This window comes from Perca fluviatilis, chromosome 18 (assembly GCF_010015445.1).
Source record: "Perca fluviatilis chromosome 18, GENO_Pfluv_1.0, whole genome shotgun sequence".
NCBI lineage: Eukaryota > Metazoa > Chordata > Actinopteri > Perciformes > Percidae > Perca > Perca fluviatilis.
This window is the reverse complement of record NC_053129.1, coordinates 14,603,589-14,625,402: the sequence shown is the minus strand read 5'-3', so window position 1 is coordinate 14,625,402 and position 21,814 is coordinate 14,603,589. Positions and strand designations below refer to the sequence as shown.

At 43.1% G+C, this 21,814-nt stretch overlaps 1 protein-coding gene across 3 annotated transcripts in view; it reads left to right on the top strand.

The window, feature by feature from the left end:
• The first annotated feature begins 12,456 nt into the window (after positions 1 to 12,456).
• The window catches only part of naa30 (N-alpha-acetyltransferase 30, NatC catalytic subunit), a 41,567-nt gene continuing 32,209 nt past the window's right edge, over positions 12,457 to 21,814 (top strand). For 2 of the 3 annotated variants that reach the window (XM_039782747.1, XM_039782745.1), the window contains exons 1-3: positions 12,457 to 13,532; positions 14,317 to 14,440; positions 14,764 to 14,819. In XM_039782747.1, the coding sequence (XP_039638681.1) occupies positions 12,681 to 13,532; positions 14,317 to 14,440; positions 14,764 to 14,819 (1,032 nt within the window). In that variant the 5' untranslated portion in view covers positions 12,457 to 12,680. Of the gene's footprint in view, positions 13,533 to 14,316; positions 14,441 to 14,763; positions 14,820 to 18,733; positions 19,353 to 21,814 lie in introns of those variants that run through there. The other variant, XM_039782748.1, reaches the window with a different exon arrangement.

Below are 21,814 nucleotides of genomic sequence, written 5' to 3'. Positions count from 1 at the left end.
AACTAACCCAACATATGGGGCAGGTTGTAACATTTCACCTATCGCCACTCTCGGTGAAATTGTTCAAGAACGGTAGGTCCTACAAACAAACTTCCAGTGCACATTTGTAGCAGAGATATATACGTTGCTTGTATAAAAATATGAGCAGTTAAACTCAAATGGTTTTAGAAATATTTAGCCATAACCAAAAAGTGTTACTTTGTGCCCCACGCTCCCCATCTTTTCAGCTTCAGAAATGCTAGCTAACATGCTAATAGTCATTCACCAAAGCTCTTCAAACCTTTTTTCTTTATTTGTCAGTACTGTGCCTCTTACTCCCTCCTGGTATTTTGTTCTCAGAAATCATTTCATTCAATAAACAGGCAAAAGAAAGCTCCCAGAGCCATCTAGGACATTCATGAAACAAGAAGTAACACTCTTTATTTACTGAGAGCTGTATTTCTTTCATCAATTTCTCTCTCATAACTGTCTAAAAGCCATGTTTTTTTTTAGTGTTCGGAAGAGGAGAATTAAATAAAACTTTTGCTGCAAAATGTTCTCATTTTAAATGCTGGTGTGACTGTGCCTAAAGAATTGCATCTGGTCAGCTGAGAGACACTTTGCTAAAAATATTGCACCTGCAGTATCTTTACCATTTAACCCCCTTAGCACCCTCAACCACATGGCCTACATCATATCATATTCATGCCCTTCATTGAGATACATCCACCACTTGTGGTTTGCCCGTGGGAGGGTTGAATGTCTTGTCCCTGCTGGTACCTCGTTAACCTCCCGCGGCCTGCGGCTAGTGTTAGCCAAACTGAGAGACCTCATACCTGGGTATTGGTCAGCAGGGACTGGCCCCGGGAGCCCTGGACCCCCCACCGGGCGAGGGGAGGGAGGCAGGCGGGACAGAGGAGGGCCAAACAAAAACACAACCTGGCATCCCCACGGCAAACAGCCCACCTACTGTCAGCCAGCATCTGGGGCACAGCACACAGCCCCTCTATTCACATTCTGATGACGGCAAATACTTAGGAGCACACACACACACACACACACACACACACACACACACACACACACACACACACACACACACACCGACATACACACACTGGTGCAAGTAGCAAGTAGCTGAGTTCATCTAGCAAAATGTCACCTACATACAATTTGACTTTTCACAAATCTGCAACAGAATGAAAACTTTTTTTAGTTTTAGTCTCTGTCTTTTGCTGAGAAGAGCTGAAAAGTATTTTTGAAAGAACTTAGATGTCTGTAGATGCGACCGTTCGAGATTTTGTAAAGAGATTACCCCCAAAACATATATGTAGCTTTTTTATTAGCTCCATCTAAATGCTTTGAATGCATTGTTTAACTGTACTTTCAAGAGAATTATGAGCATGTGGAGAACAAAGTTTGGAAATTGCCAGATAGAAATAATGGCAGACAGAGATTGGGGGAGAGAGTGACAGAGAGAAATAGGGAGGAGGAGTGTTAAGTTAATCCAGTCTGAATCGATGGGCCCGGCTGCAGGAGTGACACTGAAAACAGTTATTCTTTTCTTTCTTTCTCTGCAAATTTGCTCTCCCCTCTCCCTCTCTCTTTGCTTCCTCCCGTGCCTCTCGCTATTTTTCTGCCTTCTTATCCCTTTTAATTAGAGGGGCTATTCTACTTCACAGAGGACCTTAATCCCCAACTGACCAACAATGCAAAAAGCCAGCCTTTGAACAGCCGACCTGCACCCCTCTTGGCCCCCAAACCTCCCAACCAACCAACCACTGCGCTGCCCAAACACTCCACAGCTGCAATCGTTGGGAAAACCAGGCTCTTTCCCTTCTCCATCTTTTCCAACATCTTGGACAAAGCACTCAGGGGGGAAGAGAACGTTTCTTAAAAGGGCATTTCAATATCCGCCAAAGGTTTTCAAAATGCTTTGGTTTGGTACTGGGACAAGGCCGAGGTCAAATGGCAGGTGACTCTGAATGAAGAAAAGTTACTAAACTAACCTGCTAACATCTGAAGTGTAAGAAAAAGAGCTCAAGGTTACAAAGGAGGCATTATAATAGAAAAGAATCAGAGAAGCAGAGGAGAAAAGACTGCATCTGCTAAGTGTCATAAGATGCCAAATCAGGACATCTTTAAAAAGCACCTTTAAACACACTTTTTTCTTGACTTTATAACTTTTACTTTGTCGTTATACACTTATTTCGACTTGTTTTATATGTTGTCTTCTGTCTCTTTTATTGCCCTCTTTCCCATCTTTTCTTTCTGTGAAACACTTTGTAACTATATAGCAATGTTCTATAGAAATGAAGTTGCTTGCTATGGTTTGTTTCATTGGTAACAATTTGAAAGTACAGTAAATGCACACTTTTTTGAGAGGATTGTTTTTACTTCTCCTGATAAAAGAAGAGAATAAAGTCACAGATGGGTTAAGTTAGGCACGTCTCCATTAAAACTGAAAAAATATCTTTTGTAAGAGTAGTAATTCTTCAGAAAGCAAGCAGGTTAGAGGGCATAAGCTAAAGCACATTCCCCCACTGTGTCTCATTTCCATATGTATATGCATCTCAAGATAGAATCCATTAAGACTAACCCTTGTTGTCTTGTTAGATGATTATGTGCAGCCATTATTAGTAAATTACCGACAGATTGAGATAATAAGTCAGGGTCAGGGAGGAGAACATAATGAGGGTTTTGGATAAATTAGTCGTCACAGTTAAAAACACAATACCTGGATAATAAATTCATCAAGCAAGCATGTGCACCAACCTGTTTTGTGCATTTGATCACACTGTTTGTTTTTTATTTGTTAACTTCGGTTGACAGTTAGTAGTCCAGACTGGTGATCCACATATTTAAACTATAAGGGCGTAAAATAATTAGTCTGTCAATGCTAATGATAACAATACACCAACTCTGCCTAAAAGAAACTGAACTAATTTTCCTGTAATTTTGTTCAAGCGGATTTTCTATCAACATTTTGCCAACATAGCAGTCTGACAAATTGCCACTGGAGCACAATGACACTTTCAACCCTGCTCCGCACGTGAATGACAGAAAAATGAATTTCCTTTCACCGCCGACAACCGCAGTTTCCTATTTTTACGCCGGGCGTGCTGGCTCGACACTCTCTCATACAGACGGGGAAAAACACAGGCCAGCCAAACCCTCTGCCTGGCTAATCACAGGCCCAATATTTCCATAGCAGGCAATTAGCATCTTGCTTTTATGTGTGAAATGGCTAAGGCGAGAGAAGGAGCGAGTCGGGGAGAGAGGCACGGCGAAAACAGAGAGAGAATAAAAGAGCAATTAAGATGTTGGGTGAGCGGAGGACAGAGACAGGCAGTCTGCTGCCGTGTGATTTGAGGCTTGCGGGCCCAGTAATTAGCCCTTCATTGTGAGATAATGGACTTGGCCGGTCTTCCTGGTTCCCCATGCTGCCCAGGCCGACTCGACCCATGGAAGGTCAAAGGTCACAATGTGCAGTTTGGCTCCTATATTTGTCTGTGTGTGTGTGTGTGTGTGTGTGTGTGTGTGTGCGTGTGTGTGTGTGCGTGTGCGTGTGCGTGTGCGTGTGCGTGTGCGTGCGCGTGCGCGTGTGCGTGCGTGTGCGTGTGTGTGTGTGTGTGTGAGAGAGAGAGAGAGACTGTAAATGTGTAAACCATCCTTCAAGCATCATCAAATGTTAAAGTCAGAAAAGCAAAGGACAATAAAAGAACAGAAGTCTTTGCATTCAGGTGAATTAATAATCTCTCTAAATCGGCAAAGGTTTGTGGGTAAATCTTTGGTCTGTATTAGTCTTTTGGGGGAAGAGTGTGCCAGTTAGAGCAGCGCCCGGCTTTGAAGCGTTGGAGTCATCACTCTCGTGGCCTATCACTCCTTTCTCCCGCCATCTTTAGAAGAGCAGTAATCTGTGAACCCTGAATCATAAGCTTCGGGTAAATCTATGTAATACGGGTAATTCGATGAAGCAGTATTTTCCTGGTGAGAGGCAAAATCCTGTTGACTATTCAAGGATTGAATCATCCAACAGTAATGCCATTAGACCAGTGCCACGGATTCTTCGGAAAATGCTGTTTAATTGCCAGTAACCAGCCATTGTTTGGTGACGGGTAAACACTAGCAGAGAGGGAGTGGGGGGGGCGATTGAGGAAGCGTGTGAAAAAGATGGCCCCTTCGCCTTCAGCCAATCGCCATTGAGAGACGGATTTACTCAGGCTGGATGAAGCCCGCGCTGCAGAGTGGCAGAGGCACTGGCTTAACTAAAGTCTTCAGGAGTATAAATGCAGAGTAACTCTTTCCTTTTAATACAGGATTTACTCAACAATGCGATTTAGGGGGGTGTCTATTCAAGATAGACATTTTTTTTTTTTTTTGAGTGGCGAGGTTTTTAAGGATCAAGCCTTGTTGCTCACGTTTATTAGCGCGGGACTTCACGGCTCAGGGATTGTTGGTCGTTGTAATCGTCGAGCAGTTTATCCATGTTTGTGTTTGGCTTTACATACGTGCACCCCTGACACTAAGTCTCATTCTTTCCACCTGCGTTGGAAATCTTTTAAGAACAATAACCCATACCTACACCCAGTCGTTGATCCTAAGCCACACTTCTTCACAATAAAAACTGATATTAACTGTCCAAATCAACATGAACTAAGGAAAAAAAAGCTACTTGAGGAGTGTTTTACTTTTACTTGTTAATCCAATTCTCAGCACACGGTGATTTTGTTGGGAGAATTTGAACATTTGAGGTACATTGTTGCCCCTCGCCGCAGCCCCCTTCTCTCAGGCCTGCCCTGGAGGATGCAGATTGGAAGTGAGAGGTGTGGCGGCCGAGGCTCGCCTCCATTGTGAGCCGGTGCCTGGGAGACGAGCCGTGCTGCCAGACCAGACACTGATTGGGTTTGACACTGCGTCCGGGAGGCGAGAAGAAGCTTTTCTTCTGCTCTTTTTTTTTTTTCCCCTTCTATAAGTAAAAGAGAGGCTTTTTTGTATGAAAGGACCCTCCTCTGCTCTCCTCTCTCCTCTAACTCCCCCTGGTTCTGTTGTGCTCGTCGCCCTCCTCCTCGGTTCTCTCTTTCTCTCCTCTCTTTACGTTCTTATATTGACTCCCTCATTTTCTTCTCTCTCTCAGATTAAAACCAGTGGACTTCTGTTTCTTTTGTCTTCCTCTTTTATTGTCCCTCTCACTTGGATGTTGACCAGTAATTTTGATCCTCAGCATCACGACATCAAACATTTACTTTTTGTCCTCTTTCCCTATAAGGGAACAGTATTTGTTACAGTAATTGTAATTGCAAACATTGAGGGGAAACCAAATCCGTCTCCTTCCCTAAGCCTGAAACTCTGCCAAATTCTGAGCCCACTAGCATGTTAGGGTGGACACTTTGCCACATAGGGGTCTTTAATCATCATGCCTCAGGCTATGATCTCACACTGCTCAACACTGAGCTTTTACACAGGATTTAACTTTCAATTCACTAAGCTTGGGGCACTTTTTGTTCACAAAGTGCCCAAGTGATACATTGTTGCCGCTAAAATGCAATTTTGAAGGAATAGTTTGGGAAATAGCCTAGGTGATGCTTAGCATAAAGATAAACAGCTAACTTGGCTCTGTGTGATGGTAACAAAGTCAGCCTAAAGCTCACTAATTAAAAGAACAGTTTAACATTTGGAGATGAGATAATTGATCGCATATTGGTAAATATGAAGTTCTGAAGCTACAGCCAGCAGCCAGTTAGCTAAACTTAGCATATATATACTGGAAACAGGGGAAACAGCTAGCCAGGCTCTGTCCAAATTCTGCCTAACAGCACCTCAAACTCAAAGCTCACCAAAAGTGAAGTGTAAAAGCGACACAATGTGGTAGTCCAGCTCAAACTCTTCTGTAACACCCAAACGTCTCACTTTTACACCTCAAACAAGGTACAAGTCGCCTTTAGACAGAGCCCGCCTAGCTGTTTTGTTTCCAGTCTTTATGCTAAGCTAAGCTAATGACTCCTGGCTGGAGCTTCACATTTACTACAAACATGAGCAAAGTATCAATCTTCTTATCTAAATCTTGGCAAGAAAGTAAAGAGACATATTTCCCAAATGTCAAACTATTCATTTAATGTAAACTACAAATAGAAACTGAGTCATAGTTTCAACCTTGACGGTCATGGGTGAGTGAACTTAAATATTAAAATATATTAACTACTGTACAAGCACTGAAATGGGAGAATGTGGGAAGGTGGCGTTTCATTGGTATTGATTAATCTTCTGTGCAGATCACCAGAGAGCACAACCCTCTCGATCCGCTTAATAGAGGCACTAATGACGAGCTCCATTAGTTTAATATATGCTTTTATCGCTGCGCCCTTAGATGACTGTAGCGTTTCATTAGACATGTCTGCCTCATATCTCACTTTGCACCCAGAGGAAACTGTGAAAGGATTAATTTTATGATGGACCCCCTGCCTCCTCCTGCCTCCCTCCTCCTCCTCTCTACTCCTTCCCTCCTTCCTTCCCTCCTCGGCTCAGCTCAGCTCAGCTCAGCTCCCAGCCCCAGCCCCAGCCCCAGCCAGGGGACCCAGGAGGAATAGTGTCTTTGTCGTCCTGCCGTTTTTTGGAGTTGAGGAACAAGAGGAGTTTAATCCTCATTGTCCAGGAGACTGCAGAGGGTGAGGGGGGGGTCCTCCGGCTGTAAAATGATCCAACTGGCCTCAGCTAATCCCCTCCTAACCCCCACTCCCGGGCCTGACCCCCCTCCCGGCCTTAATTCATGCCCCTGTACTATCACCGTATCACACTATAAACACAAACACACATGATCCAAAAAATTTAGAGCTGGGATGTACTGGATTGAATGTATTGAATCTTAAAAATACAAAATTGGGATGACACAAATCACCCAATATCAAATGTTAAACTTTCTCTCACACATACAGGATAATAATGTCATTCATAGTTATGCAGTAAGTGGTTAAGAGGGGGATTTAACTTAATCACCTGCACATAGGCTTAATCAACTAGGAAACCGTCTTCCACTCTGGGGATCCTCACCAACAGTACAGGTGTCTAATCAACTGAGACAACCCCCCACACACACTGGTTTTGCCATTATAATGTGTGTGTGTGTGTGTGTGTGTGTGTGTCTGTGTGTGTCTGTGTGTCATGTGAATTTAGTTCTAGTGTATGAATATGTGTGAGACAGAAAATGAGCAACAAACAGCCTCATGTCATCAGCAGCATGATTAGGAGTGATGATCTGAGTGGATGTGTGTGTTTGTGCAAGAGTGTGTGTGTGTGTGTGTGTATACGTGTGTGTGTGTGTGTGTGGGGTTGACAGAAATAAAAACCAATAAACAGCCTCATTTTATTGTTCTTCTCATTAGCTGAAGGATTATTTTAAGATTAGGCAGGACAGGGCTGGACTTCGATTTGACGCTAAGTCTTTCTTTAACAAGACGGATGCTCTCCAGTCTGCACAAATCTTCTCCTTTGAATTTTTCTACCTTGCGCAGACCCCTCCCTTCATCCCTGCCTCTCGCTCTCTCTTCCATTCCGTCTTTATTTCTCTTCTGTTTCTCTCTCCCCTCCTCTCTTTCTTTTTCTGCGCTCCTCCCTGAGTGACAGCTCAATACCCAGCTCTCCCAGGCTTATCTAGCCTCAGCAGATGGTTGACTTGGATCACTGTTCATACGCCACGATCTGGGCTGGTGATAAAGACTGTTACAGAGGGAATATATGCTATCTCTCTCTAGCTTTCTCTTTCTTCCTTTTACTCCGTCTCCTCTCACCTCCTCTTGATCTACGCTGTCGTTTTCTCCCTCTCTTTCTCTCCATCCAATCTCTTTTCAACTCATCTCTTTTATTCGCCAGCTCTTTCCATCTCCACCTGGACATGTCTGCTCTTCTCCTTGTCGTGTCCTCCACCTTTGTCAACTGTGCACTTCGTCCCAGAATCCACCCCCCTCAATCCTCCCCTCCGTGTCTCCTCATCTCTCTCCATCCCTCCATCTCTGTGCATTGAATCTGGTGCTGCGTGATTGTCTCTGCCTCCCTGCTGGGCTGGCGCCTGTCTAAAGGGCCCCAGGACCCTCACACACTGAGGGGCTCCAGCCATGCCAGAGATGCCCTCTCTCTCCTCTCCTCTCCTCTCCCCTCCCTCCTCTCTCTCCTCTCATATCAGTTCATCTGGTCCCTCTTCATCTCCACAGGACAGAAGAAAAGGTCAAATTGTGTCTCTTTCGGCTCTTCTCGCTCTTCTCTACAAGCAAAGTTACGCATAAGCCTGTCATGTACATCTATTAATAAAAAGCTCCAGTTGGCCACTTTAAAATGTTTCAAAATTGTAATTACATGCCAAAAGTACAACATGTAAACAGGTAACCTTCAAAGTGCTGCAGCCTGAAGCTTTTCTACACTCATATCTACTGTTTTCATTCGTTTCATTTACATGATCACTGCATTTGAACAACTGATGTACACTTCACAGGCTTCAATTGCCCATTTTATGTACACTTCACTTGCCTTGATTGGTCATTTGATGTCCTCCTCACATGTTTCTCATTCTACACAGCCAACCAACAGTGCAACAAGGAAAGTGCCACTCGTAGATGAAAAAAAGGCACTGAGTGCTAGGGGCGATATGAGAGCTAACATACAACACAGCACCTTGTAACAGACTGGCAAAGACATCACTTGCACACACCATACATTAGATCAGCTCTGTGTGATGTGTGGCAGTGTAATATGAGAGGGAAAAAGACATGAAACTACGCTGAAATCATATGAATATAAAGCAGTGTCTTAGAAAATATGTTGAAATGTATCAGCTAATTTGCACAATGATGCCAGCATGATGCCGTATAAGGAGCTGCCACCCCATATGTGGTGAAAAAACCTCCTCCCCTGCAATTCACCGGTCTCTCTCTCTCTCTTTCTCCCTCTCCCCAATACTCCAGACAATGTACAGCCATCTTAATCTGAACGGTGGAATCTGGCAACCACATCGGAGCACCTGCATCCGTCCAGCCTGACCCGCTTTTGTTCTGGTTCGACCCCCTAACTTTAGCCCCTAATTAACCCAACAGAAACTAATTAAATACAGCTCTAGTGGACCAGACGCCAGACAGAAAAACCAGAAGGAGGAGGAGGACACAAGGAATTGAGCGGAGTAAGGGGAGCGAGCCAACGTGACAGGCAGGAGTAGGAGAGAGGGGAGAAAAAGCTTGGCCTCCAGCCCCTGAGACCGGTTCAGACGCACAGAAAGATGGAGAGAGTGTTGTAGGAGAAGGGTCTTTGGGTGTCATTGTCAGCCTGGGTTGTCCTGAGCTGCATACTGACCGTATACTACTTTACATGCTGTTGTTTTATGAGGTATTTTGGATTCTTCCTCATAGATGAGTATGGTTGCCAACTGCTGTAATCACAAGCACACCAGTCACATGACGCAACTGATGCCCTGGAGATATTTGGAAAAGGGTACAGACAGGATAGGGAGAGACACAGAGAGACAAGAGCAGTGTAGAATGAAAGCAGGAGGAGGAGTAGGAGGAGGGAGGAGGAGAAAAGGAAGGTACGGGACAGGATTGTAAGAAAGAAGATATATAAATATGGGTTCAAACCAGCCAAGTGTCTTTGGCAAGACACTGCTGCTCCTAGTCCCAGGCACAGCTCGCTAAGTGATAGAGAAAGTAATTAAGAGAAGCCTGTTCAAGTAGATAGGCCTGTAAAGGAGATTTGAAGAGGGGAACTGATTGTGCATGTCTGATTCCAGCTCTTCAGAGAGTTCTCAGCCCCAAGGCTTAGCTTTCAAAGGGCCGTCTCTCTCCCTGTCTGTCTCTCCGTCTCTTTCCCTGTAACATACAAACAAAATATGACTCTCTCTTTCCACACATCAAGCACACGTGTTCATAATAGCTGAATGTAGGACATAGATCTATCTGTCTATCTGTCTATCTATCTATCTATCTATCTATCTATCTATCTATCTATCTATCTATCTGTCTATCTGTCTATCTGTCTATCTGTCTATGGCTCAATAGAAGCATATTATTATCTTACTTTGTATAGGAAATACTTCAGTACTATTGGACTTTTGAAGTTCACACAATGTTATTTTCCACAATGTATTTTCCGAATCCACCTCCACTAGGACACAATAGAGCAACACTGCCACCTAGAAGACAGAGGAAGGTATACTTTGTTAATCATGCAAGGGGAAATATATATATTTACACAAGCCCAAATACAGACATGCACAAACAGGCAGACAGAGATGTCAGAGAGAGGGGACTGCCTCACAGGATGGCTCCCCATTTGCCTCCTGGCAGTGTCCAGGAGTCAAATGGGCACCTCTCAAGCTACCAGTCCACACTCCGTACCTGATACATGCTGGGACTTGAACCAGCGACCCTCTGCATCCTTAACCAGAGGCTACACCACCCTGCAGATAAACTTGGATTAGCGTGCTGTCTCAGTCTTTGAGGTGATTGGTCAAGTCTGACTTTAGTTGCATACTTTGAAAAATGTATTTGATGAAAGTTAACTTTTCTTTTTGTTTATTGTATGGCCCTAAGTATTAAACATCTACAGACTAATACGAAAAATCTCAAATATTCACCATACATTCCCTCCTTTTTTCCATTTACAGTAAAGCTCCCAATATTGTGGGGAAAAGAAGGCACAGTGTGTGATTAATTGCACAGAAAGACATATCCCTGATAAATTATTACTTTTTTAGTTTCTTTGTTTTTTTCATATTTCGTTTTTTTTTAAGGTCAGCGTTGATAGGGCAGGGGGGGTTCTCTTTTTTTTAAACCTCATACATTGTTGAATAACATCAACAGAAAAGTACTTCTTCTTTCCTCTTCTATTCAGGTGAAAACCAGCATTGAGTATTAAGAGACGTCTCATATTAAATGGAGTTTTATTTAAAAAACTGAAAACTAGCATATCGTCTTTGGCTACCATGCTACAAAATTTTTAGTCTGAAATAAATACAGTACATTCAGATTGTAATTGATAACTCATTCCTAAAATGGATCTTTTGAAGAACAGATATGTTATGATGATTATAGCATTCTAAAATATGATCTTTCAGTAGAAAATCCATTCATGCTTCAGAGATTATAAACATGTTTAGGGCAGCTGGAGACTTGAGGACTTGCAGCTGGAGCCTAAGCGAAGATTCCTCCTTCCCAGAATCCATCACTGCTCTCTGTTGTTCACTGAGTCTATCATCCAAGGTCAGAGCCACACCACATGTACTAAGCAAGTAGGCCTGTGTGTGTGTGTGTGTGTGTGTGTGTGTGTGTGTGTGTGTGTGTGTGTGTGTGTGTGTGTGTGTGTTTGTGTGTGTCAGAATTTAAGATTTTAAAACACTAAGCATGTAAATTTGTATTTGTTGTTTTAACTTAATTCAAAATAAAATACATGCTGTGCCCATAATGTGGAAAAGGAAACTTGGGCTGCTGCAGTGATTTAGTCAGAAACCTTGTTAACAGTTGGGTGTAATTATTTCAGTCTCTGTTCACTCACTGTCTGGTTGTGCTGAAATTAACAGGAAAATGCAAAGCATGGTTTTAAATGGTATGACTATTGTGGTTTGTGTTATATACATCATTTTGCCAGACAGTGAGATACAGAAAGTGGTGAAAAGTACAATATTATATTTCCTTCCATAAAGTAGAGTGAAAATATTAAGTCTGACAACTTGAATATTACTCGAGATAAACGTATATAGGCTACCTCAAAACAAACTTGTACGTAGGATACTATAGCTCAACTCAAGTTAGAAAAAGCCAACGAAATGTATCTACTGGCGACATCTACTGGAGAAACTAGAAAAAGGGGGAAATTAATATATCCAAATAAATCCTCAACTTGGCGTCCTCTGCTGGTAAGAGTCAACAAGTCAACAGCTCTTGGATTTACAGGGTTGTGAACCTTTCATTACCATTTACTAAATCGCGTTCATACAATTGTTGCTGTTGTTCCAACATATAGCCTACCAGGCTAGGCTACACATTCAAATCATAGACTGTTATATACAGTCTATGATTCAAATAGGTAGCCTACGGTCCGATTACATGAAGTTCTAATAGGTAGGCTATTAGCCTACAATGAAAAGCAAAATATCTTTAGCAGAATTGAAATTCATGATGTATCTCCTTTTGTCAATAATTTAATTTAATTTAATTTTGCTGAGTGAAATCCTGTAAAGAAGAAAAGAACACTTGCCACTTTTTTCAGGGTTTCAAATAAAGTTTAGATTCCTATTAGAGATTGTGTTCACATTCTTGCTTCGTATGTCCTGTTTATACAATAGAGTGACAATGCAAATAATAAATAAAAGTCAATAAAACGCCTAAAGAGAGGAAATTACTTTATTTAAGTGGTAAGCACATTACATTAGCTAATTTGCCCTGGTGTCTGAAAAAAAATAATCTGTCATGCGTTACACCACTGTCGTAAAACGTCTCTGTCTGCTGTTGCAATGGCGTTTGCTGCGACAGCACTTTCCGGCAGCAGGGAAATCGAGGAGAAAGCAGCGACAAACGTCGCCAGCGGATACGTGATCGCCTCAGAATCCTTGGATTTATGCGATATTCGGTGAACTAGCTTGTATATTGATTGTATATCCCTTCGCCTTGTGGATGAGCTTGTGTTCAACGTTTTCCAAGCGTGAATCTCCACCTTAATGCGGTGGGATGGCCACAGTGCCGCCTGGGCCTAGTAGCGCACTGCCTTCATCCCCGGCTGAAATTCCTCCTTTCCCCGGGGCTGGGAGCGCGGAGCCGGCGGTGGAAGACGGAGAGCCGGCTTGTCACAGGGAGGACTGTGTAACCGCCGGTACAGGGAAGACGTCGGAGCCGGTAAGCGAAGTCAATAGGTCGGTTAACAAGAAGCAAAAAAACATGCTAGCGCGAGCTAGCCCGGCGGCGCTGCACCTCAAAATGCAAGCCCGAGAGCAGCAGCTAAATGGCTTGGCCTGCCCCTTAGAGGACGCTGACAGCCACCAACACACAGGAAACCGGCCTGACAATCCGAGACCGTCCGTGGACAACTGTGACAGCAGTAGCAGCAGCAATGAGGAGGCTCCAGCCGCTAGACACAATAGTGAGCATTGCCAACATGAAGGCCACAGCCCCTTCTCCAAAAACGGCAGTCACTCTCCCCTAGTTAACAATAGCATGAACGGGATGCCGGGTTTTACGAGAACTGAGGCGGCCTACAGCCACCCCAGGGACGAAGGGAAAGAGGGGTTTGACCTCACGGAGCCACCGAGACCGCCCAGCATCGAGCCGCCGGATGCCGGGCCCGGCGGAGAGGAGAGCCTCGCTGACCCGCAGCAGCCGCCCGCCGCGGAGCTAGCCCGGCTCGACCTGAGCAGCTCTCCCGGCCGAGCGGAAGAGGACAGCCACGGCATTCGCTATGTCCGCTATGAGTCCGAGCTCCAAATGCCGTGGATCATGAGACTGATCACCAAGGACTTGTCTGAGCCTTATTCAATTTACACCTACAGGTACTTCATCCACAACTGGCCGCAGCTCTGCTTTCTGGTGAGTGTGACACTGAAACCATCACAATGTAAAGAACATACTTGTATTCACTCTTTAACTATGTTTATTAAGTCAAAATAAAGTGTGAGGCACCCTCCTGGCCCATGGACTTTGGTTACAGATGCATATCATTATTGGGACAAGGTGTGACTGCATGCTTGTGGCTTTGTGTCCGAAAGGCAGCCAAACATCGTGCTGATAAACACACACACACACACACAGCCTAATTACATGTGAATTTGTCACTGACAGCACATTGGTTTGGAAATTGTATTGTATCTGTTGGTAGCTTTAATACCCACTTTTCTATCACAAAGCCTTGATCCATGTTAGTTTATTTAATTTCAGTCGGAATTAATAGCTGTCAAATCAAGAAAAGTTGAACTGACATGGAACTATCCCTTATAGTTCATCACTAATGCAAGGGTCTTTTTTTCCAGTCATATGTACAGGAATGTAGCAACAAACAAAGGTTTAAAACCCTTACTTTCCAGTTTTAAGTAGGGAGTAATGTGCTGTCACTAGGTGTTTCCTCTTGCACCTACAGTGTCCAGTCAGTGATTTCTACTTTGACAAACACGCTCTTTTCTTTGAATATCCTTTGAGCCTCAAGGTTGTAAACTCCCCAGTTCCTGTTTGTCTGGAACGACGCATATAACATAAGAGGAAGTGCCATGAAATAAAGGTCAGAGGTCAGCTCAGAGATGACAGGAACTGTTGCTAGGCTTTCAGCAACCACTCCAGTAGACACACGGAGGCCCTAACTGTTGTGTGTCTGTCACAGGCCATGGTGGAGCAGGAGTGTGTCGGAGCCATCGTATGTAAGCTTGACATGCACAAGAAGATGTTCCGTCGTGGCTACATCGCCATGCTGGCCGTGGACTCAAAACACAGAAGGAAAAGCATCGGTGAGATCTGGACTCTGGGTGTCAGAAACAGAATAAACATGAAAGTCTGTCCTTTCACAATGTGGAGCCGAGACCGAGTTGTGCAACAGCGGGGTTTTTTTTTAATGCATACTTTGGCAACCAAATCTCTTAATGCAAATGCAGTATTTAGATAAGTTATCCACTCAGAGTGGATTTGTAACCCTATACTTTAACCTTTTAGTGGCATTGTTTACCTTTTGCCTTTCTTATACTACCAGCCATCAAGTCAGACAAATAGAAAGTCAATCGGAATTAAAAAAAATGTTTGCGTGCCATCACTGACTGATACTCTTTTGTCATAGGTACTAATCTGGTGAAGAAGGCCATCTATGCCATGGTGGAGGGTGACTGTGATGAGGTAAGAGACATACATCATTTTTCCAACCAGGCTTTAGTACATTCAGAGAATATTGAAGTTTCTGAGAAAAGGGTTAAACACACGTATGGGATGGTGCAAACATGCACAGGCTTTGAGCCTGCATGGCATTGGCAGTGTTGTGCCTGAACGCGTTCATATTTTGGGCGAACGTGAACTGAACGTACTGTATTACTGCCTGATGAACGTTACTGTGAACTCGTTCATTCTGGTGTCTGTGAACGGCACGCTCTCTCAGTTTAACTTTGTTCAGTAGGATGCCAGATTTCTATAGAGCCTTGCAGGCGAAAACCCGGCTAAAACACACCGTAAACAGGCCTTAATATGTAGCGGAAAAAACACCCAATCTGGCAACACCAGCCACCAGTGTCGCACTGCCGCATGCGTCATCAAAACAAAAAGCAGCAAGGAGGCTTCGTATGAGGATGGGAAAATTCTCACATTTCTGTGCATACTTTGCCCGCCAGCTTACAAAAAGAAAATCCCCACTTCAGTCACATCCACAGCAAACCTGAAACGGCACATTGAACTGATTGGATATGAAGATGAAATCTGACGCATAGTTTCAGTGTTAAAACTGATAAAATAATTGCTGTCTGTGGTTCTATATGGGCTATGGCAATACTTTTGAAAAATAATAGCTTGCGGCAACATATGGAATAAAAGAACTATGAACTAGTTCATTTCTGGAACTGTGAACTAAGTTCAACATTTTGAAGTATGAACTGAACTAGTTAATTTTAAAATTCGTGAACTGAACTTTGAACTAGTTCATGTAGAAAGTGAACTTTCCCAACACTGGGCATTGGCACATATTCATAAGCTGTGTTCCAGTGTATTCACTCACAATGCTATATTATGCAGTAGACTTGAGGACAGTCTTGCATTTACCAAACCAAATTGTACAGAAAAAGAGGAATAAACCAAAATCCCTGGAAAATACGGTTAATACATTAAAACACACGGAAAAATGATTGAAATAAACCATTTGTGTACATTTGGTTCTTGGTTTTAGTTTGGTGTTGGCCCAACACCGAAGCTTTTGTGTGAGCACGAACCAAAATCAAATGAATTGCTAGTATTATTTCAAGGACCAGTTTTTTTTTCCAGCCTTCACTTATCTAAGTTAGCTAGTAACCTTGGTTTGAATTTCAGCTGCTCTGAACCTTTCAGTATCTTCCCTCTACTACAGACTACTTGGCAGATGTTTGAGGTGGAAATGAGATTCTGTATTCAACTTTTAACACTGTAACTGTGTTGCGAGCTGCATTTTTTTCAGCTCCGGTGCCTTTGTATCAGGCAGTATGCATTGTTTTGCATGGATCCCAACACAACGTTAACATACTTGACATGCAGGTACTGATGGTTTTACAGGTTTCCTTAGCCCTGATAAAAATGCATTACTTCACACTCCTGCCAGCATGCCATACATTGTTAAAGACTGATGTTATCATCTTCCAAGGCCCCATTAGTTTGCGGCTTTGTTGGTACCCTCAAACGCTCCTAGGCAATTATCCCCGGACTACCGGCTTGTGAATGCAATGCCTGTCGACAGCAAACCTTTACAACTTGAATATCAGATACACATCAGCACAAACAAAGCTATTAAAGCTGTGGTGCGCAACTAGTTTGTACGTCAATCTATTTTATACGTCTATTTTATAACGTCAGTTCCATTCAAGCCATTGCCAGATGAGTTGATGCAAAGCTAATTAAGACTACCAGCTCCACAAAACTCTGTATTTCTCAGTATGGCTATGTTTACAAAATGGGGTGGTCTGGTGACTTTGCCGCGCAGAAGCTCAAGTGATGCGTTTTACGTCGCCGCTGAGAAAGGTCAGCTTTGGGGGGACAAAGAGGACAAATCAAATGCAAGATAATTAGCTCTTCTGAAGAGTCCATGTTTGTTTTTTTTAACCTCCGTGTCCTCCTTGATTTGACGGCTTAAACGCTACTAGCAACTGCATGGAGGAGGGGTGGGGTTGGTGCGTGATGAGCTTGGGCTATCTCTAATACTGTACTTTTAAATCATCCAATCATGGTTACTAGAGATCGCTGAGAGTAGGGCTGTTGAAATTAATCATTGTGTCACGATGCAGACCTGGACGATTCTGCATCGATGCAGTGACAGACCATAATCAATTATTATGGTGTTGATTTTTTTTTTTTTTTTCGGTAGCTGCTTTTTTTTTTTTTTTTGTCTGCTGAGTTCAGACTCCGCTACATTCAGGAAGTGTCTTTTTTTTTAAAAAGCAGATACAATAAAAAGGGGAGTTCATATATAGCTGACTGCTTGAAATTAACATATATATATATATATATATATATATGTATATGTATATGTATGAGGTGACTCATCGGGATATCCAATCGATTCGAATCGTTAACAGTATAATCGTAATCAAATCATGACCTCAGTGAAGATTCACACCCCTAAACTTTCGATTAGCAGTTAGCGGTGGCTTCTATCACTCTATGCTTCTTCTGCCCCCTAATGTGATAATTATGTAATAACTGTAGTTTATTTGTGGTGTTGGAGGCGCAGCTCCACACCAGGGAAATTAGCTAGTTAATGGTTGCGGGCTAACATAATGTAATGTTAACTCCCGTCCCCTCGCAGCAGCCAGGGAGGCTGGGTGACTGTCCGAAAGAAGCACAGCCCATCAGGTGTCAGATGCGTGGAAAGGGGACAGCAAACTCCTTTGTAATTAACGTTAAGGATTTAAAATGCTCGTGCTGATTAGCGTGGCTCAGTGGGCAGACTTACCGCTCCACCAGAAAATAAACAGTAGGGCGCAGATTCTAGATATTATAGTTCTAGTAGTAAGTTAGTTAAAATCGCGTTAATATATGCGTAGGAAAACCCAATCGCAGGTCAATCGTTGATATACAATCTGATCGCCAAGCACAGGCCTAGTGCGCGATCACTAGGCCTCGTGGAGGCGACAGAAACTACGCACTAGAGCTTTAACGATCCCTTCTTGCAACTGCAATATGTAATAACCGTTCTTTGACAATATGTGTAACTGAAGGTCACTGTATTAGTACAATTAATGGAAACTGGTAAGGGAGCAACTTGTGTACACTTATGACATATAATATATATTTATGAAATACTCAACCCCTCTTGATGGTATCATGTTTTTCCATTCCACAGTATTGAATCACAGTAAATGGCATTAGATTCTTATTTTTTTTACACTGCTATTTGTTTTATTATGCCCACTAGATATTGACTAGTATATGCTATACTAGTTGTATCGTATTGAATACTAGTACTTGTAATTGTGCACCCTGGCTCACTGTCACACTGTCATGACTTACTGGGACGGAGCCACCGTTAATGTTATTGTGCTGTGTACTGTGCTTTTCAGTCTAAATGTCTTCTCCATGACATGTTTTTGCTCCTGGAAGCAGTGGGAAATAGCTAGCTTAGCTCAGACAAAGATGCATTTCAGCAACTTCAAAACTGTCTTGTTTGCACTTTGTATGTCTGTATTCAACACATGTAGAACAAGAACATGATAAATTACGGTTTAATCAGCCGCTAGCTTACTCATTGAAGCAATTCTTGACCATCAACAACATCTAAGACGTCTCGTGCCTTAAAGCTAATTTACTGGCTTTGCATACTTTTTGTAACCATGTACTAAACACAGCCGAGTATTGGAGACTAGCTTGCTAGCTAACAATTTTCAAAACTAACAACTAATTTGCAAACCGGTTAATTTCCAGTGATGTTTACATTTTCCTCTTAATAGGCTAAACATGCAAAACTGCTGTTCGGGTCCACAGCAACTAAATGTATTGCAACTATATCTTTTCTACCATGCTGCATCAGTCAGACCACTCATATATGAAACAATGCGCTGACATGGCCATCTGTGTGTCCCCAGGTTGTACTGGAGACTGAAATCACCAACAAATCAGCCCTGAAGCTGTACGAGAACTTGGGTTTTGTCAGAGACAAGCGGCTGTTCAGATACTACCTAAACGGAGTGGATGCGCTGCGGCTCAAACTGTGGCTCCGCTAGAGGAAAGAAGAGGGGACGGGGGAAGACGGACAGCAGGTGCTGTTCACTTTGTACACTATCGGCTTGACAGCCTCAGCTCTGCCCTGGTCATTTCACTCTTATATATACACACTCACACACACACACACACACGCGCACACACATGCACACACCTGTGTACAAACATAAGGAGTATGCATATAGCGATGCATAGACACGCAAACACACCCTCTTTTTGTCCTTGGCCTCCAAACAACTGTTGTTTAGGCAGAAACAAACTGACATCCCACCTGATGTTCTCATGAAGGCGCCCCTGGTACTGTCTGTGACGAGGAGTGTGTGTGTGGGAGGGGGGTGGGGGGGGCGAGTGAGGGTGGACCCACATTGAACCGGGACGTTAGGTGTGAGCCAGCTTAAGTGAGAACGTGCGTCCGAAACACCGACTCAATGAAAACCAACAACACGTGAAACAAGGAAGCGGGGCAGTAAAAAAAAAAAAAAACAGACTGGGAAGAAAATATTTGTTTATTTTTGTGTTTCTTTTTTAACCTTGTGAGTTGGACGTGGGGACGGAAAAAGCTATAGTATGACTGTGTGTTTGTAACGCCTCATGTTCTTATCTTTTGTTTTTGTTTTTGGCAAGTTTTTGTGTGCATGTGTATGTGGCGTGGGTGGTTTCACTGTGAGCAAGTGACTGTGCGAGGTCACGCTTGGTTGGAATTGTGCGTACATTTGTATTTCCAATCCTGTCGAGTGGCGCCGCAGCTCCCCTGCTGCCGTTTCCATCACCTGCCTCAGCCTCCTGGACTGAGGCCTGTAAAGATATGCATGCTTTTTATTTTAATGTGAGCGCGGGGGAAAGAGTGAAGCGTGTGTGTTGATTAACCCAGTCTGAGGCTTACTCCTCCGAAACCCCCTTCCTGTGTTCGGTGGAAGCATGTTGGTGCAACGCAGGTGATCGAAAACGCATCACTCCATTAGCACCTGAACTATGCCCCACTGGTGGATCTGCCACCCTTTTTTGCTTCAGTGTCCTTCACTAAATCTCTCACCATCAAACCCTGACAGTATGGTTGAGGACTTGAATTTCTTTTCTTCCTATTATTGCAGATCAGAACTTGTTTCCCCCCCTGAGTGCACTGCCAGCCGCTGCGAAATTCCCCCAAAAAGGAGAACATTGACTCTTTTAAAGAGACTCCTTGCCAACGATGGTGTGGTCAGATGTGTCCTAGCCGTCTCAGTTTACTCCTTTTTTTTTTTTTAGATTATTCGTCTGTTTCTCCTTGTTGCAAGTGCCACTCAATCCATCAGCGCTCTCAGCCACTGTGTGTGTGTGTGTGTGTGTGTGTGTGTGTGTGTGTGTGTGTGTGTGTGTGTGTGTGTGTGTGTGTGTGTGTGTGTGTGTGTGTGTGTGTGTGTGTGTGACAAAAAGGCAAATAGACAAGTATTCTTAGCATATTATATTTTATTCTTTTGTTTGCTTTCAGTTTGTTTAGATCTTCTAATATACACCTGTATAACGCTGCTCATAAGCCGGCTGAGTCCACAATGCACTTCCCAGGTGCCCTAACTCGATGCACAACCAACCTCGCTAACATTTTAAGATCTCTAACATGTTCCAGTCCACACTTATTATGGCAAAGAATGTTTGCTTCTGTTTTTTTTTTCTCCTTCTTTTTCAAAGTAACATGAACAAAGGTCAGATGCACTTCTTTGGAAATTGCTGCAGTTTGTGTGTGTGTGTGTGTTTACGTATGAATGTGGCCGTGTGTGTCCTGTTATTTTGACAATGGTGTGGATCTGTTAGACTTCTATTTCTCTATTTAGAGGCACCTGCACAGGAAAATCCTAGCCTTTGAGGTGCTGTGTTTTGTTCCAGCCTTTATGAGGACAACAGGAAGGAACAAATCGCACACTTTTCTTAAAGCTATCCAGGATTCGAGTTAGTGCTGTGATAGAAAAAGGCAGGAGACAGTTTGGTTGATAGTTGAGGGGAAAATAACCCCTAACTCAGCTTTTGATCTTTCAACGTCAAACTGGGAAAACAACCGAGATCACAGATTGTTAATGCAATTTTAACTAAACATCAAATTATGCAATTGGGACTTCTGCATGCTCATATCCTGCCCCCAGTATTCAGAGTAGAAAGCACTGCGAGACACTGCCATGTGGCACAAGCAGAGTCAATTCTGCTACCGAATATTGACCACAGAACAAACGAAAGACTCCAGCAAACATTCATGGAAGTCAAACATTTTAATGATTTAAGGACTGATGAGCTAGTCTCCATTAATAACACTACAGGACCTCGTTGATGTTTTGGCTTTATTTCCCCGTACAGCAGTCCAGCTGAGATCTTTCATCCCAGGAGCCCAGGGCGGAAGGGGAGAGTAGAGATTTACAGAGTTGCCACCCTCATAACAGCCTGTGTATGTACGTCTGTGTCTGTGTGCATTTAGAACAATGGTGATCAGATGACCTTTTTTTTTCAGATTTGTATACGAGTGTTGTTCTATTCCTCGGATATATTGAGAGAATGTTTTTTTTTTTTTTTTGTGAATCATCTGTTGGGAAGGGGGCAGTTTGGGTTGATTTATTAGATTTGGTTTTAATTTTAATTTCTGTGCTACTTAAGCCCATCCAGAGGTGTAACGAGAATTATGAGCGCTTCATAGTGGGCATACGGACGCTCTAGACCCTGAATGCCAACTATTATCTTTATCAATTATTTCCCCATGTAAACTCCTGGTTTATTTTGGAGGTTTGAAAACGTCTGTCCTCTTGTGTCCCCCTCTCTCCGCTCCTTTTTTTTTTTTTTTTTTATACAGTGACTACTGATGGATGAAAGGACAGGATAGGCAACCCCTTACAAAATGAACATTACTTGTTCTTTCAAACCAGCTGTTGGCATAAAGAGGTGTTTTAGATTTTGAAGGAAAAGTGTCTGTTATTTTCTGTCTTTTT